The sequence below is a fragment of the Triticum aestivum genome, chromosome 2D, assembly GCF_018294505.1.
Source record: "Triticum aestivum cultivar Chinese Spring chromosome 2D, IWGSC CS RefSeq v2.1, whole genome shotgun sequence".
Taxonomy (NCBI): domain Eukaryota; kingdom Viridiplantae; phylum Streptophyta; class Magnoliopsida; order Poales; family Poaceae; genus Triticum; species Triticum aestivum.
The window spans coordinates 29878269-29896175 of record NC_057799.1 but is presented as its reverse complement, the minus strand read 5'-3'; the positions used below and the strand labels follow the sequence as shown (position 1 = coordinate 29896175).

At 46.4% G+C, this 17907-nt stretch overlaps 4 protein-coding genes across 4 annotated transcripts; 3 read left to right on the top strand and 1 right to left on the bottom strand.

Moving 5' to 3' along the window:
- The first annotated feature begins 576 nt into the window (after nucleotides 1–576).
- Nucleotides 577–3827, top strand: LOC123051271 (uncharacterized). Its single transcript, XM_044474106.1, has 4 exons — nucleotides 577–1104; nucleotides 2668–2770; nucleotides 3229–3393; nucleotides 3491–3827. The coding sequence occupies exons 1-4, from the start codon at nucleotides 815–817 to the stop codon at nucleotides 3620–3622; spliced, it is 690 nt and encodes a 229-aa protein (XP_044330041.1). The 5' UTR covers nucleotides 577–814; the 3' UTR covers nucleotides 3623–3827.
- Nucleotides 3828–5437: 1610 nt separating this feature from the next.
- Nucleotides 5438–8593, top strand: LOC123051270 (uncharacterized). The gene is made up of 4 exons (XM_044474105.1): nucleotides 5438–5743; nucleotides 7510–7612; nucleotides 8139–8303; nucleotides 8392–8593. Exons 1-4 carry the CDS (start codon nucleotides 5454–5456, stop codon nucleotides 8521–8523), a joined length of 690 nt encoding a protein of 229 aa, XP_044330040.1. The 5' UTR covers nucleotides 5438–5453; the 3' UTR covers nucleotides 8524–8593.
- A 1463-nt stretch (nucleotides 8594–10056) lies between these two features.
- Nucleotides 10057–14753, top strand: LOC123051268 (aspartyl protease family protein 1). Its single transcript, XM_044474103.1, has 10 exons — nucleotides 10057–10538; nucleotides 10631–10769; nucleotides 12400–12623; nucleotides 12707–12931; nucleotides 13023–13158; nucleotides 13233–13306; nucleotides 13398–13497; nucleotides 13586–13646; nucleotides 14229–14300; nucleotides 14391–14753. The coding sequence occupies exons 1-10, from the start codon at nucleotides 10246–10248 to the stop codon at nucleotides 14597–14599; spliced, it is 1533 nt and encodes a 510-aa protein (XP_044330038.1). The 5' UTR covers nucleotides 10057–10245; the 3' UTR covers nucleotides 14600–14753.
- Nucleotides 14754–14959: 206 nt separating this feature from the next.
- On the bottom strand, nucleotides 14960–16693 carry LOC123051269 (uncharacterized). The gene is made up of 5 exons (XM_044474104.1): nucleotides 16431–16693; nucleotides 16197–16319; nucleotides 15857–16102; nucleotides 15591–15758; nucleotides 14960–15491 (listed from the first exon to the last, which is right to left on the bottom strand). The coding sequence occupies exons 1-5, from the start codon at nucleotides 16557–16559 to the stop codon at nucleotides 15192–15194; spliced, it is 966 nt and encodes a 321-aa protein (XP_044330039.1). The 5' UTR covers nucleotides 16560–16693; the 3' UTR covers nucleotides 14960–15191.
- Nucleotides 16694–17907: the final 1214 nt, after the last annotated feature.

The following is a 17907-nucleotide window of genomic DNA, read 5'->3' as shown; positions in this document are numbered from 1 at the left end:
CGGCTCGTCCCCTAGCAGACCCATCATCGATCTGACGTCCACCGGCACAGTTCGGGTTCCGGTCTCCGACGAGGAAGAGTAGGGCATGGGAGACGGCGGGGCTTGAGTCCCGTGAGCCATCCGAGCGGGGAGCGGAACCGGATGAGCTCAACGTAGATTAGGTTTCACGTTGCATGTAATAATATGGATTTGAGGTTTTTAATTTAAGGTATCCGGATGTGGAATGCGTATTTTGAGGGGTGACCAGTGACGCGTCCGGGCGCGTTTGAGGGGTCGAATTTGCCAAGTCTGGCTGTGGATGCTCTTACGTATTTCCGGCGGGTTTGCCCTAAAGATTGCCCTAAAGAAAGAAAAAAAATTCCGGCGGGTCAAGAACGGACGGACCGTCCCCCTCCCATCATCCTACCATCCGTATGATGTCATCGCCTGGAATATGCATGCACGCCCGCCCATCAAGTCGTTGCGAGGTAGCCGTCCGTCCGTCACTCTCCCTCCCTCGATCGCTTCGCTTTCGGCGAAATGTCTGCCTCTGTCTGCGTATACAAATTTGCACCTTTGGCTGCCCGTGCGCACAGTGCACTCATGGTGTCTTGTCTAGGAGTAGCTCTCATCGCTTATCCCAACGACCTCCGCTCAAGCTCATATATGCCCCCGACGCCATCCTATATATTCTAGCACCCAATTAAGCTCATCTCAGCTGTGTTCCTCTTAGTTCACCAACGAGCTACCGGTCAAGCACCCAAGCAAGCTATAGCTACTACGTCGTGCACCAGCCCCAGCCCCCAGCCGAGCCGAGCGATCGTGATCGTGATCGATGGAGCCCAGCCGCCACCGTGTGCCGGCGGCGGCGGTGCTGCTCGTGCTCGTGGCGGCTGCGGCCGTCGTCGGGCGCTGCGGCGCGCAGCTGCCGATCCCGGTGAGGACGGACGGGTTCGTGTACGGGGGCCACGCGGCGGCGCCGGCGTGGGGCGACGCGGTGGTGGTGGAGGCCTTCTTCGACCCCGTCTGCCCCGACAGCCGCGACGCCTGGCCGCCGCTGCAGCGGGCCGCCGCCCACTACGGCGCCCGCCGCGTCGCCGTCGTCGTGCACCTCTTCCCGCTCCCGTAAGTCACCCATCAAAACCACCCTCTCCTTTTCTTTCCTGCTGCATAGGGATCATCGTCTTGGACTCTTGGTACCTCAGTCAGTCAGGTTCTTCTACCTCGATCGGTTTCTACATTCTAGTAGCAAATTCAGCCGTGGCCTGCTTCGGTAAGTATAAGTAATTGCTTGTGAATCCGGCGAGTAAAATCCAACGTAAATTCCAAATGAGTAGGAACACGTCTGAGTTGTGACCCGCTTGTGCTCAGACGGCGTCAGGTCAGGTCAGGCCTAGCCAGCCAACACATATCGACACGAGTGTGTGTGGACTGAACGCACGGAGCCCTTTCCAATGTTCCCTACAAGTATCTTGTTGTGTTCCGAGCTACCGTCCATTCCACTGCACCTCACAGAACTGAAACCCATTGATCTGTCTTTTAATTTGCCCGGAAAAAATGGTAAAAAAAAAGTTCCTCGTGGGGTGGCACAATGGTAATTAAAGGCAAGATTGATCCTCAAAAAATTTTTTTTTTGAAAGGCAAGATTTTATTCTTTTTCTATGGACACACCAAACTGGCCTTACAGTTGGTATTAAATCTGTTACACCTCACCTACTTTCCAACTAGAGCGTGGTCGAGTTTTGTAGCTAGAGCAAAAACAAAAGCACCACTATTATTTTCTTCCATGCTAGCGTTGCATATCTTTTGTGTATTCCTGGAACGAAATATGGGCTGCTTTTTGCTCATGTCAATTCAATCGTCCTCCACTCACAACAGAAAAAAGGAAAAAGGAAAAACAAAAGATGTCCCAACCATGCATTAGGCAAACACAATGATAAGGCACATGATGTGCAAGTCATGACAGCATCATCGACAGCGTTAATTAATACTAGATCGATCTACGGTTCTTCGCTGCCATGATTATTTTACTGCTTGAAATTCGATCCTCAGCTTGTTGAAAGACAAAGGGAGCGTTCAATAGCACCAAATTCAAATTCGAATTCAAATCAGAACCGATTTTGTCTTCACCATTTTTATTTTTATTTCTCGTGCAAAAGACATGATGGCGTGCATACATGGTCCAAGCATCTGTACCCATATTTTTAACTATTTTGGATTTTTTTCTTTGAAATTCGTGCGCTGAAGTCCATGCATGCATCTTGCGAATTTATTTTGTTTTGGTTTCCATGCGTAGGGAGCATCGAATACATTCCCTGAAATCCGTATTGCACATTTTGCAACCCTTAAACTGAATTTCTTGCGCTAAAAAAAAAGTACAAACTTGTTAATGGTATGATTTCGGTACTTATTAAGCAAGCAAAGCGTCTAAGGAGAGCGATGTTTGGCAAAAAAAAAGGAAAAGCGGAAAATTTCATTAGAAACTCAGTTTACATTACCTGTCATATTACAAAAAACAAATCCCCATAAAAGAAATTCATTTTTTTCTTCATTTTTTCATTTGATATCCTGACCACTTTTGGCTTTAAAAAATAAGTAAAAGTGTTATTTTCACCGGCTCCAAGAGTAACTCTGAAGAAACTTTTACTGGTTTAGTTTGTGACGCGATTTTCTCTGTGAAATTTGCAGTTACCACAGCAGCGCCTTCATGGCTTGCCGGTCGATCCACACGGTGCACAAGCTAAATGCGTCAGCCGTGTATCCCCTGCTCGAAAACTTCTTCAAATACCAGGTTAGTTATCTCTTGCATGCCTGCTTCTTTATTACCCACTGTATCACGCTTCAAAAGGTGCAAAAAAAGACGAGGGGTATTTCAGTAATATTCACCGTAGGAGGGGTGGTGCTGCTTTTTTTTTTAGATGGAGCTGACTAGGTATTGCTTTGGAAGCACCACTAGGTGCAGTGCAATGCAGCTTTTTGAGGCAAAGAGAGGGAACCGAGAAGCACCCTCCTCACATCCCATTGGATGAAACCACCATGCAATTTTTCTTGTCCATGCCAAGCACCATCTATACAAGCAAAAGCTCATATTCCACAGCTTGCTTTTCCACCATGGCTTTTCCAGTGCATACATCGAGCACAGTATATGGCACTTTCATTTATATTCCAAGGGATAAATACCTTCAGAATTGATCACAACATATCGCACACAATACAACCACGGAGATTTAAAGGATGCTTATATTTCAGGAGGGTTATTACAACATGCCGACATACACCAAAACAAGAGCGGCGGTGGTCGCCGAAATAGCGAACAACCTTGTCGCCCCCGTCATTGGCGAGGCCAATTTGGCAGCATACAGAGCGGGCTTCAACGACTCGCAGTCGGATCAGGCCACAAGGATTTCCTTCAAGGTTTGTTGAACTTGTCTCGCATTATATGCCGTATTTTATATTTTGTACTGTATTTTTCTAGCCGCATTATTCACCGTGTGTTTTCTCTGTTTTGTAGTTTGGTTGTGCACGAGGCGTCACCGGGACACCCTACTACTTTGTTAATGGCATACCACTCAGTGACTCTGGTTCTCCAATGGACTACAACAAGTGGATATCCACACTTGATCCGTTGGTTGGCAAGATGTAGGGACCTATCTCGCTGCAAATAAAAAACTGCAAATTGTTACCAATATTAGCCAAATAAGTGGAGGGCATAAATAGCTTGGTTTTGCCATGATGTCGATGGAAGTATGTGTGTCATTACCATGATAATGTTTGTAAGTCGGGCATGTAGTTCCCCCGAGGGCCTCCCGCCCTCGTGCACGCGAAAATCAATTGACAACTTTGGAGCATGTTTTTATAAGGGTTTGCAGTTCAAGTATGCTAATACAATGAGTACGGAAATCCAAAGTTCCAAACAGGCAATACAACCTAGGTCGGCCTGAAGTTGCAACCATACATTCAGTCTTCAGTCGCACCTCGTGCTCATCATAGGTTGTTGTTTAAGTACTATGGCCCTTACAATGTACTTGAGCGAGCGGGAGCATCAGCTTATCACCTTCAGTTGTCGATGCCGAGTAAAATCCACCCCGCCGTGCATGTGTCGCAACTCAAGCTGGCTACTGGCCGCACTGTCAGGTACACTTTGATCTTCCCTCTCAAGATGCCCGGTTTGTTGTTCCTTTTTGTGTGCTGTAGTGGCGCTTCCGTCGTCGTGGTGATGATGTAGTTCCATAGGGTTTAATCCATTGGTCGGATCAACCGGAGACAGTGGCCACTTGAGAAAATTTGGAGGAATTGTGGCAACGTTTTCCTCGAGCTCTAGCTTGGGGACAAGCTGGCCGTCAAGGGAGAGGGAGTGCTAGCTCCACTATCGCTCGGCCCGAACAAGCAAGATGGGCCTGAAGCCCAAGCCGTCGATTCGCTACAACGCCAAGGACTAGCTCCTCTCCTAAGCATACGGTTCTCAAAAAAATAAAAATAAATCCTAAGCAGCATATAAAACGGCTGACAGCCGGTCGCTTGTAAGGTTGTAAGGTTCAGAAAGTTTATCTGTAACTTGAGACGTGAGACCAATTTGAAATCCTCCATAGTCAAGCTTCATCCCTAGCTCGTCCCTAACACATAGCTAAATTGAGCAAAAATAACATTTATCTTTCCCTACGAAAACAGCTCAACAACTCTATTATTGTGATAATGAACGAAGCAATACATTCATTCTAGTGTTTTTGCACGTTTGTATTTCGGAAACAATTCGGCATCCCATCGTCCGGCGAGGCAACAACGGTACACTGCCGTGTGATGCGACGTTGGGTGCCATGCGTTGCGCCTGTAGTGCACGCTTTTTTACATAGTCGTTTGTTTCATTTTTCTCTAATTTCTATTTTTATTTTCCACGTTCCTGTGCTCCGAAACAAATACTACTTCTAAGTGGCTATGTTTCATTCGTTTATATTCCCTCCTTTCGAAGTTAGTTGTAGCTCAAATGGACGTATCTAGACACGTATAAATACATTCATTTGAGCGTCCGGAATTAGTTGTCACTCAAATGAATATATCTAGATTCTTGCTAAAAAAGGATGTATCTAGATGATGTATGTAGACACGTCTAGATACATCCAAGTTTAAGCGTCAACTATAGCGTCCAGAATTGGTTCTCCTTCAAATGGATGTATTTATTTTTCAAAAAATAAAATGGATGTATGTAGACCCGGATGGAGTGAGTGTACGTTTTTCCAGGCTTGGTGCATGTCTGCCGCATCATTAGGAAGCTAGTAACCACCTGTTAATGACAGTTTTTACGGTAATAATGACACATATCAGCTATCCTATTCTATCGAGCATATAAATATTCGCACGCGCGCCGTGCACCGGCCGGCATAGAGTCCTCACCTTGTTTGTCACTGTAGCTCAGCAACCTGACACGTACGAGTAGCTTGCACTGTGACTCTGTGAGGCCGGTGCTCGATCGATCGTCGATGGAGGCCAGACGACAATGTCGCCGCGTGTCGCCGCCGCTGCTGGTGCTGCTGGCGGTGGTGACCGCGGCCGGGCGCTGCGGCGCGCAGGTGCCGGTCCCGGCGAGGACGGACGGGTTCGTGTACGGGGGGCAGGCGTGGGCGCCGGCGTGGGGCGAGGCCGTGGTGGTGGAGGCCTTCTTCGACCCGCTCTGCCCCGACAGCCGCGACGCCTGGCCGCCGCTGCGGAGGGCCGCCGACCACTTCGGTGCCCGCCGCGTCGCCGTCATCGTCCACCTCTTCCCGCTCCCGTGAGTCACGCACCCAGTCGTCCGTCGAAACCATTCTCTCTTTCTTGCATAGCAATTGCCGTCTCGATCATTCTCTCTTTCTTGCATAGCAATTGCCGTCTTGATCATGGTAGTACTTCCTCGTCCGGAGTTATTTGTCGTACATCCATTTCTTCTTTTTGAATTGTTTGGAATGCTTACCACACGTGATGTACATTCATTTCTTCGACAAATAATTCCGGACGGAGTTCGTACCTCAGATTGTTCCGTTTCGGTTCATAGCAAATTCACCCGCGGCCTGCGGTAATTGCTCGTGAATTCAACGAGTTTGCGTGAATTCAACGAGTAAAATCCAACAAAAATCCCAAAAAATCAGGTACGCGTCTCAGTTGTGGCTTGTGACTCGCTTGTGTACGTACTTTCACGACAAAAGTTGACGGAACACAGATGGCTGGCCTGCTTGGTACTTGGAAGTTGCCACTGCACAGTGCCGAGTGCTAGAGGATCTGACCAGGTCTGGCTAGACAACACGTTCCGAGAGGAGCGTGGACTGAAAACATGGAGCCTTTTCCAATGTTTTTTTAAGGGAATTTCCCAATGTTTTCTATTTGTTGTGTACCTCGCTACCGTCCATTTAACTGCACCTCACAGTTTTCGCCAAAAAAAAAAATGCACCTCACAGAACTGAAGTCCATTCTATTTTTAATTTGCCTGTCTAAAATAGTACTTCTCAATGGTAGTTAAAGGCAAGATTATTCTTTACCATGGACAGGGCACACCAAGTTTTTTTTCCTATGGTAATTAAAGGCAAGATTATCCTGGTACTAAATCTGTTGCATCTCATCTACTCTCCAACTAGAGCGTTGTCGAGCTTTATAGCTAGAGAAAACAAAAGCACTACTATAATAGTTGTCACATACAGTACCATTTATTTTTCTTCCATGCAAATGTGCATATCTCTTGCCTATTCCTGGAAGAAAGTAAGAGCTGCTTTTGGCTAATGTCAATTCAATCAGCCTCCATTCTTTAAAGAAAAAGGAAAAACAAGAGATGCCCTAGTTATTAGGCAAACACAATGATAAGACATATGGGGCCAGTGGAAGTCATGGCAATATCATTCACAACCCTAATTAATATTAGATCCATGCATACGATTCTACCATGCCATTATTTTTTGCACTTGAAATTTGATACTCGGTTAAAAACGGAACGAGCATTAAATGATACCAAATTTAAATTCAAAATCAAATCAGAACTGATTTCATCTTCTTATATTTAGAAATTTCTTGTGCAATCTAATTCTGACATGAAACTTGATGGCATGGTCGATGCATCGATCTGTACCAATGTTTTCAACTATTTTGGAAGGTTTCCGTGCATAGGTACATACGTAGCATGAAAATAGCGTGCAAAGAGGGAGCATCGGATACATTCCCTGAAATTAGTACTGCACATTTTGCAACAAATAAACTAAGCTTCTTCCACTCAGCAAAAAAAAAAACTGAACTTGTTAGCGGTATTATTTTGTACAATATGCTTTAGGTAGTTTTCTTAGCTGGATATGCCTTAGGTAGTTATTAATAAGAGAGCAACAAGCCAATGAAAACGATGTTTGACAAAAAGAAAAAACAGTAGAAGTTTTCATTAGGAACTCGCTTACATCATGTTTTTATTCGATACACTGACCGCCTTTAGTTTACAAAAATCATAAATCAGCGGCAAGAGTAACAACTCGATAAACCTTTTTTACCGATTTCATGATGTGATTTTCTCTGTGAAATGTGCAGTTACCACAGCAGCTCCTTCATCGCGTGCCGGTCGATCCACACGGTGCACAAGCTAAATGCGTCGGCCGTGTACCCCCTGCTCGAAAAGTTCTTCAAATACCAGGTTAATTATCTCTTGCCTGCCCGCTTCTTTATAGAATATACTAAAAGAGAGAAGCAAAAGGTGTATAAGAAAAGGAGAGATAAAAATCAGGCATAACATTCTGAAAATCTTGAGATGTTTTGTGCTGCCTCTTGTGTGAACACCACAACTTATATAAGCAGAAAGGTGTTGTAGCTTTTTCTTTAGATGGAGATGACTAGGCATTGCTTTGGAAAAGCACTAATAGGTGCAGTGAAATGCAGCTTTTTGAGGCAAAGAGAGGGAACCGAGAAGCACCCTGCTCACATTCCATTGGATGAAACCACCATGCATTTTCTTTTGTCCATGCCAAGTCATATACAAGCAAAAGTTCATATCCAAAGCTAGCTTTTTCAGTATGGATTAGCCGGTGCATACATCAAGCATGCATAAGCATAATATGACACTTTTGTTTTTTTTTCCTGAGGGAGAAATACCTGCGAGATTGGTCACAACATATAACACACACAATAAGATCACAAGGAATTAACGGATGGTAACATTTCAGGAGAGTTATTACAACACGCCGACATACACCAAAACAAGAGCGGCGGTGGTCGCCAAAATAGCGAACAACCTTGTCGCCCCCGTCATTGGCGAAGCCAATTTGGCTGCATATAGAGCGGGCTTCAACGACTCGCGGTCGGATCAGGCCGCAAGGATTTCCTTCAAGGTTTGTCGAACTTGTCTCGCATTATATGCCGTATTTTATAATTTGCATTGAGACGCAATATTCACCGTATGTTTTCTCTATTTTGTAGTTTGGTTGTGCACGAGGTGTCACCGGGACACCCTACTACTTTGTTAATGGCATACCACTCGGTGACCTTGATTTTCCTTTGGACTATGACAAGTGGGTATCCACACTTGATCCGTTGGTTGGCAAGATGTAGGGAGCTTTCATGCTGCAAATTGTAAACAATATTAGCCAAATAACTGGAGGACATAAATAGGTTGATTTTTCCATGATGTATATGGAAGTATGTGTTGATTATCACAATAATGTTTGTAAGTCAAGCTTGTAGTTCTCTCGAGGGCAATCAAAGAGTCCACACATGACCCTCCCCCCCTCCCCCTCTACCCCTCGTGCACACGAAAATCAATTCACAGTTGATATATGATAGGCTCGTTCATGAAGTAATGCAACGTTTGATACAAATGTTGCCAAAGGTGTTTGTGCAAGCTAAAAGATCATTCACATCGGAACCAATATACCATATTGGTTACTCAAAGATTGATTCATTACACATATATTACCTTCGCAACATTAATCTAATTCCCATCATGCTAGGTGCGATGTCTCTGTTGTTGCCATACCTCACACCAACAACATACACATGTATTCCCCTAAAAAAAGATACGCATGCACTCGTAGTTGTAGGTAGGACCTAGTCGTCGAACTAAGTCGGCCTATTTCTTTTATATGCCATGGCATTTAACGTAAACTATTTACGTAAAATCCATCTAAAACACGTCTAAATAATGATTTTATTGATGACTCTAGATAACATACAAATTTGACTTAGGTAACTGACGAAACACATGGATAACTAAAATAAAGAAATGGTGTGGCAGGCTCATTTGAAACATCTAAGATTAGCAAATCACAGAAATTTGCATGAAAAATAAAAGAATTGTAAAAGGGCTTTGAGTGGATGGAACTTCTTCACCAAAATAGAGCGCAAAGCAATTCTTTAGAAGTTTTCCTAACTCCTAAGGACCCCAATCCTAGGAATCAAATGGTTATGTATGAAAAATTCCTAAGGATTCAAATCCTCCAATAATCATGTAAAATTCTTTTGAATCAAAGGAGTCGAGCTGCCTAAGTGCGGTTGCGGCTGTGTTCATCGATCGATCCACGTGCAAGGTTCTCTACTTTTTGAGACCCAACCAGTGGTTGGATGGTCAGGAGGGTGGTGTTAACCCCAGCTCACTGGGATCAAACCTCAAGTTTGACACTTTGCACCTTTGAAATGATAAAACACTTGTAACTAGATTAAACCTGGGCATGGGCAGCCCGGCCCGATGAGGCGACAACCCAGCCCGAAAAAGGCGCGCGGAGAAAATATAAGCGAGATTTGATTTTACAGGTTAAGTTTAAGGGGTCTGTTCGGCCGCAGGCCCGCAGCTCAAACCGACCCTTAAAACGCGTTTCCCACGAACTGAAAACTGCGATTTAAGGGGTCTGTTAGAGATGCTCTAGATTAGATTACGAGCATTTTGCGACGAAGATGGACGGCGAAGGGGGAGCAGGGAGCGAGGAGAAAGGTGGAAAAGGGGGATGCCATTAGGCGGAAGCGCTCCCTTTTCATTTTACAGCCCAGCCCACGACGAGTAAGAAAAGAAAGCAAAGCGACCACAATTATTGCCCTCCGTACTCCAGAACCCGCTATAATTTGTCTCAAAAAAAAAAGAACCCGCTAGAAAATAATCATCCCGACGCAAAGCAAAGCGACTCGACGCCGCACCCACTCACACTCCGACACACAGGCAGGCAGCACACGCGCCGGAATCCCGCCGCCGCCCGCCCGCCGGCCGCCACAGCCGACCGTCGGTTCGACCGCGGCCGCCGGACCCTTGCCGGGGCGGAGGCACATGCGGCGGCCGCATCCCCGATGTTGACCGCGACCCAGCTCCTGCTCCCGGCCCTCCTCCTCGTCGCCGGCGTCGCGGGCGGGGCTCCGTCGCTGGAGTTCCACCACCGGTTCTCCGCGCGCGTGCGGCGGTGGGCGGACGCCCGCGGCCACGAGCTCCCCGGGGGCTGGCCGCCGCCCGGCGGCGCCGCCTACGTCGCCGCGCTCGCCGGCCACGACCGCCACCGCGCGCTGTCGGCCGCCGGAGGAGGGGGCCGCCCGCCGCTCACCTTCTCCGAGGGCAACGCCACGCTGAAGGTCAGCAACCTCGGATTGTAAGCTCCTCCAGCCACCACCTACCACTCTCGAGATTCTGTGTGCTTCGAAATTCAAGATGCTCAGTACTGTTTTCGATTTCTGGCTGTAGCCTGCACTATGCGCTGGTGACGGTGGGCACGCCGGGGCACACGTTCATGGTGGCGCTCGACACCGGCAGCGACCTCTTCTGGCTCCCCTGCCAGTGCGACGGCTGCACGCCGCCGCCCTCTTCGGCCGCGTCCGCACCGGTAAGTCCTCTGCTCTCTTCACTGTTTAGCTGGATCCTTTGACGCCCAGATGGATGTCACAACTCAGAGTTGAATCCACACGCCGTATATTTACATCATACTATTTCTTGTTCCTGTCCAAATTTGCTCTGTCGTATGTTGACATGATTTTTGTATGCGCTGAAACGGGTGCCAGGAGACTGTTACTAATAGTACTTACTGTGTGTGCATCATAAAAAGTGTTTTAGGAAGAGTGTGTGGCATGTTCTTGATCAGCATTGTGCATCCTGTCCAACAATTGGGCTGTCGGATTTCTACAACACAAGCTTAGTGGCCATGTTTTGTATTGTGGTTCAGTGATCCAAGATGTTTGCTCTGTTCCACTTGGTGGCCTTTTTAGTCGAGGGTTGGGATTTTAGTTATATTTGAGTATTTCAAAGAAACTGCATAATGTATGACTATGAGGCAATGGTTTGAATAGAACACCTTGTGGTCGGGCAGATCAGCAGTTATTGTGAAATGAAGTGGATTTCACTGCAATGTTGTTCCTGTTCCAATGCCCTGAACATTAGTTCCTCGTAATTATCTGATTTTAAGGTAGAGATGCCTGAGCGCCGCATCTTTTGCGCAAACACTATCTAGAGGTCGTGCCAACTAAGAGGGCTTTTGTAGAGTATAAGGCTTTGGATCATTAATCCTTTACTCGACCTGTCTTACAGTACCATAACCCAAGTATAATTAGTACAGTATCTAGCAAGAACATCATTTCTCAAATTTCAGCCTCTCCTATCTGCTGTGCTGCCATTGTGGCAAATTATGGTTGCCACATTCTATGTGTTTGAAAGAAAATGTGTTAGATGTGTATCGTTAATGTGTATTTCTGCACTATTTATCCGAAGTATTTAATGGTGATAAACTTTCTTACATGTTCATTTATCATGTAACACTGATTGGTGGTGATAAGTTAGGGGGTGAATTTTCATTGTTCTTTGACTGTTTGTAGTTAATTACAGAACTATTCTTTCCCAGTATGTCATTATTCTTGGTGCAGTTAATAGTGGAGAATAAAGGTCACAAGGGCAGATCTTCTTTCAAGTTTTATGAACTTTTCATTTTCTTTTGCACCTTGTTTTATGTTGCCTTGATCATAGGCTGGTTCAAATTTCGTAGATCTGAATTGGTTTGATATTACTGAAAGAAAATTCTCTAGTCTTTTCTACATAAATTTTATCGACTTATATGCTTGTTTTACTGTATTGTTGAAAGAATTACCTGAACAAATTATTCTGCATACATAAGTAGCACCTTCTTTGGTTTTCTGTTCTTGTTTGTGCAGCCTCTGCTCGACAGTTAATATTCAGGTGTAATGGTAGCCCGTTTTACAGTGGTTCCAGTCCTTGGCACTACAAATATATTGTCTAGGGGTCATTACGAACAGCACAGTTATTCCTAAAATTACTCTTCATATCTTGAGCTCTGTTCATTGTAAAAACTTTTTGACCCCCCTGCCCCCCTCTCAATAGTATCATTTTTCATATAGGAACACAAGTATTATCTATCTTTTTTGTTGTTACCATGTTGCTTGGCTGCATTTTCTCTTTTAGAGTTACATTTTTTCTACTTATAATTTGTTAATTTTCTGAGATTTCAGGCTTCGTTTTACATCCCTTCGTTGTCATCAACGAGCCAATCAGTTCCTTGCAATAGTGACTTTTGTGGTCTTGGAAAAGAATGCTCTACAACATCAAGCTGTCCATACAAGATGGTGTATGTCTCCGCAGACACGTCATCTTCTGGATTTCTTGTCGAGGATGTGCTTTACCTATCAACAGAGGATACTCATCCTCAATTTCTCAAGGCACAAATAATGTTTGGGTAATATTTATTCTTTATATGGCGTGCTGAAAAATATTATTTTCAGCCTTTTGATAAACTTTGATCTGTTTCATTCTTATCAGTTGCGGAGAGGTTCAGACAGGCTCATTTCTGGATGCTGCTGCTCCAAACGGTCTTTTCGGACTTGGGGTAGACATGATATCAGTTCCTAGCATTCTAGCTCAGAAAGGTCTGACATCAAATTCCTTCTCAATGTGTTTTGGCCGTGATGGTATCGGGAGGATCAGTTTTGGAGACCAAGGCAGCTCGGACCAAGAAGAGACACCACTTGACATCAATCAGAAACAGTGAGTAAAATTTGTCCATTTACCTTGCCAAGTCCATTGCTGTCTGCCTCCTGCTAATTTCTCCTGCCTGGGATAATTTCTTGTTTTCCAGCCCCACATATTCTATCACCATCACCGGGATTGTTGTCGGAAATAACCTAATGGATTTGGAAGTTAGTACTATTTTCGACACAGGGACGTCCTTCACATACTTGGCAGACCCAGCATATACATATATAACTGATGGTGTAAGTACATTTTCTGTCTTTGTTTGGTCTTGCTTCAATAGGGGAATATTCATGCCGTAATTTCTCGTTTTCAGTTCCATAATCAAGTTCAAGCAAATCGCCATGCCGCCGACTCAAGAATTCCCTTCGAATATTGCTACGATCTGAGGTTATTTTATGTCACAAATAAGTTTTATAAGAACCATTAGTCGTATGTTTTTTCAATCCATGACTAAAATGAGCAAGGTTAACTTGTGCAGCTCTAGCGAGGCAAGGATTCAAACTCCTAGTATAAGTCTTAGAACAGCAGGTGGGAGCCTGTTCCCTGCTATTGATCCAGGGCAGGTTATCTCCATTCAGGTATTGCGAGCCTCAGATTGTGCAATTCTGTTAACACTAGGAACAGGCTCAGATTATGTAACTATCCCGTTGGCTTTGATATTTGCAGCAACATGAGTATGTTTATTGCTTGGCGATTGTCAAGAGCACGAAGCTAAACATAATTGGACGTAAGTTTACTGCAGAACTATTTTTTTTTTCGAAAAGGGGGGGCTCCCCGGCCTCTACATCAGAACGATGCATACGGCCAATACTGCAGAACTATTACTTCGGAACTCTTTCTGTTGCATTATCATTGACGCTTCTAAGCATTTTTACAGTGTCATTTTTGCACTTTTTTTTTTGTATCCTGAGATCATTGACAAGAACAAAGTATGTAGTAATTTCGTCCCGGAACAAACCAACCTCTGCCTTGCTCAAAACCAATCTCATCTTGGTTTTCAGCACTAGTGAGTTCTTTTCACTTATGACGGTAACAGAACAGGCAATTCAGTTAGGCATTTCACATTCTTTCCTTTTGCTGTGATTGTCAGTATCAACAATTGCAAATGGGCATACAGTTACTTGTCTTAAATCATCTAAATATATCATGTGCTGTGAAACAATGTTCTAAACTGTGATGGCATCATGTATGGACTTGGGATATAGCCTATCTGAATTATATTATATTTGCTTTCCTAATTGTGAGAAGTGCATTTATTTCCTTACATACGGCACATTGAATAGTTGTTAACAGTCAAGGAATGGTGCAGAAAACTTCATGACCGGTGTCCGTGTTGTATTCGACCGAGAGAGGAAGATACTTGGCTGGAAGAGATTCAACTGTAAGCAAACCGTTACGAATGCTTTGTTTATTTCATAGAAAGTCATTTGCTTATTATGCTCATGATATGTTTGTTCTGTGGATTATGCAGGTTATGACACCGATAGCTCAAACCCTCTCTCCATCAACTCACGGAACTCGTCGCGGTCCACGCCCGAGAACTACTCTCCCCAGGAGACGAAGAACCCAGCCGGTGCTTCCCAGTTGAGGCACGTCAGCAGCTCCCCTCCTGTGGTGTGGTGGCACAATAATAGCTTACTTTTGATGATGTTTGTGCTCCTCCATTTGCTGATCTTCTAATTGGTGTTGGAGCGGCATGGTTGTAAATTAGTATATATAGATACACTAGAGACTGACTAGGTTAGCATAGACAACGAGCACCACTTACATGTCCTGTAAATCGTCTATTCTGTCTAGATCATCAAGAAAATGTAACTGTAATGCCGATTTTTCATGGCCTAGTCTGCGTTCATTTTCTTTTGCCTTTTCGTCAGAACCATCCCAGGTTCAGACTTCAGAGTGGAATAAACAAGGACATGATTTACATCTGTATAACAAGCATACCAAGGCAGAATTGACTCCCGGAGATGATTTCGTCAGAACCATCCCAGGATTGCACTGTGATTAAAAAGATTCAGAGCTTATGGAGAAGATGGAACATGCTAATAATCTGTGCAGTTACAACACAGTTTCTGTTATCTGAGGCGCTGAAGCCTCTCTCTGTCTGAATAAACAAGAATGAACAAGGAACATGGTTAACATTCAACTGAGATAACAAGCCATCATCGTTAAGAAACACCAAATCTGGACACCGGAGAGTGCGCTCAAACTGAAGCACGCAACACAAAACAAACAGCAGAAACCACACCGTGCTGCAGGAATCCTCAACATTTCACTCATCAGGTGACACCAGCACGCCGAGCTTGCTGCCGGGGGTGGCCGGAACCCCGTCGAACTCGCCGTCGATCTTGCCGAGCGGCGACGAGAAGTCGAGCCGCATCCCCTGCATGACGGCCTCCTCGTAGGACGCGGTGAGGAGGTGGTCCTCCAGCTCCTCCTCTTCTTCCTCCTGGGCGGTGAGCTGGTGGTACTCCACCAGCTGCACCAGGCTCTGGTTCTCCCGGGCCAGGTTCGCGTTCTCCTGCGCCAGCCGCGACTTCTCCGCCAGCAGCGCCTCCAGCTGCAGCCGAACCTGCCGCCCGCCGTATCACACGCCACAAAGATTGATCATCAGCCAGGCAAGAACAATAACAGATTCTGTCGATTTTGATTCTGAAGAAATGGTGATTACCAGGTCGTCTTCCTCGGGGGCGGCGCCGCCGTCGTCGTAGCCGTCCCGGAGCCGCCTGTTCTCCTCCTCCAGCAGGCCGCACCTCTCCTGCATGAACCGCAGCTCCGACTTGATGGTCGTCAGCTCCCGGGCCAGGTTCGCCGCCCTGCCCGCCATCGACACCGCCAGCTGCACCGCACAACCGTCGACTCGCTCAAATCAGAGGAGTCCTCAACGAAAATCGCGTGAAAAACAAAAGGAAATTCTTTCTGTTCGCGGCCACTCACACTGCGCGCCCGCTTCAGGTTGGTGCTCTGCGCGACCTCGGCGGAGGCCAGGACGGCGTCGCCGTCGGGCCCCTCGCGCGGTTTCGCGTCCCCGGCGCCGTTGTCTGAACCTTCATTGACGTCTTTCTGGGCTTCGAGGGTCGCGAACTCCGTCGAGGCGGTGCAGTGGCGCTTGGCGTCGGGCTCCTCCTCTCCCCTCTCGCGTTCCCTCGCCTGGGACGAGCACATCGCCAGAGCGTTCACGCCCTGGAAACAACCGGAGCGTCAGATCGTCATCACCAGAGCGTCGGATCGGAGCGGGGAGAGGAGAAATCGTAAGCGTGGCTGGAACCGTGGTTACCTTCTGGGCGGCGGTGAGGGTGTCGGAGAGCTGCGCGAGCGAGGCGGCGACGGAGTCGAGGCCGCGGACCAGCATCAGCGAGTCCTCCCGGAGCCGCTTGGGGCGCCCGGACGCCACCGCGCACTGCGCCGAGCAGATCAGAATCAGAGCAAGCGCGCGTCAGGATCCGTCCAGCTCCGGACAAGGAAAAAGAGGGGGTTTCAGCCAGGATCTATCGATGGAGAGCACGCGTACCGTGGACGCGGCGGAGGCGACGAGGCGGCGGTCCTCGAGGATGGTGTCGACGCGGGTGCGCAGGCCGTCCCAGAAGCGGTCGTCGGAGGCGGGGCTGACGACGAGGGACGACGCCGCGGCAGAGTCCATCGGAGGGGAGGGATCAGAGGACGGGGAATGCGGGCGGCGATGGGGGAGAAGGACGGAAGAGGAAGCAGAGTGTTTGGTTGGGCAACGGCTAGTTCTGCTCTGCTTTGCGGTTGGGTCGGTGGATGTGAGGGGGGAAGCCGGTTTAAATCGGGAGCGGGCTGCCAACGGTCGAATTAAAGTGGAGTGGGGATAAAAGTTGGAGACCCAACACATACGCATCGTGCCAACATTGGTTCAAACACTTGCTTCAAACCACACAAGTTTGGCTGCTCATGGTTTAGGGGTCCGGCGCGGATTCGGTTCGGCCGAGTTTCGTCGAATTATTATGTCGTCGCGTTCGTCGGTTCGGCCGAGCATCGTGCCAACATTTCTCTGGATTCAGAAAGCGAAACGGGCAGCATTTGATGGTCGTCGCGTTTTTCGTCGGATTATTATGTCGGGATGCGGGCATGGTACGATAAAACGGATCACAAACGGCGCATGCTTGGATGCTCATGGTTAGGGGTTAGGGGCGGAATCGGCGCGGATTTAGTCGCATGGCGTTTCAGACGTATGCGTATGTACACACCGAGCAAGTATTAATATTTCCACACTTTAAGCACACACGGTACATTAGAACGTACGTAGTAAAACAACGTAATGAAATAGCAACAGGTATCCAGGTAAGCTAACTCGTAGTCGTAGATAAACATAACATCCTCCCATTGCAAGCTAAGCATCCACAAATTGAAATAAATTGGATAACCGCATTTCGAAGATAGGAAAATCCGGCTAAAAAGGGATTATATCATATCAGTATACATTAGTAGTACCACATCATAACAGCTAGACTCGGACTCGGATTTTTTCTGTCCTAAATGCATTATTCTAATTGCCTCAGAAAAGGACATCTTAATTGTCATTATTTTCTAGTGGACCCCGATGACTTGGGGGCCGGGGGTAGGACAATATATGTTTAGCAACTTCTTAAGAATAAGAGCATTCAGCTCTATATGAAACGTGCATCATAGTAAGAGAACATGAACTTGGGATTGTATGCTCATTTAGATGCACCGTGTTATGAATGATATCATACATGCAACGTTCTAATGTCCATTTGCAGGCCTACAATTTTAGTTCCCTTTTATTGCTTGTTACTTGGAAACTACCAGGTAATTGATGCTCTCATTTATGATTCTTGCAACCTACAAAAACTCAAACTACTCAATTGTCATCGCCACTAATGAGTTTTACCTATCAAATTTTACATGTGTTCTTGGAAGTGATGGCTCAACTGCTTTATAAAAATTCTCTCACTCCCATCGTGTCAAATACAAATTAGGGTACAATACTTCCCAATGAGGACGGT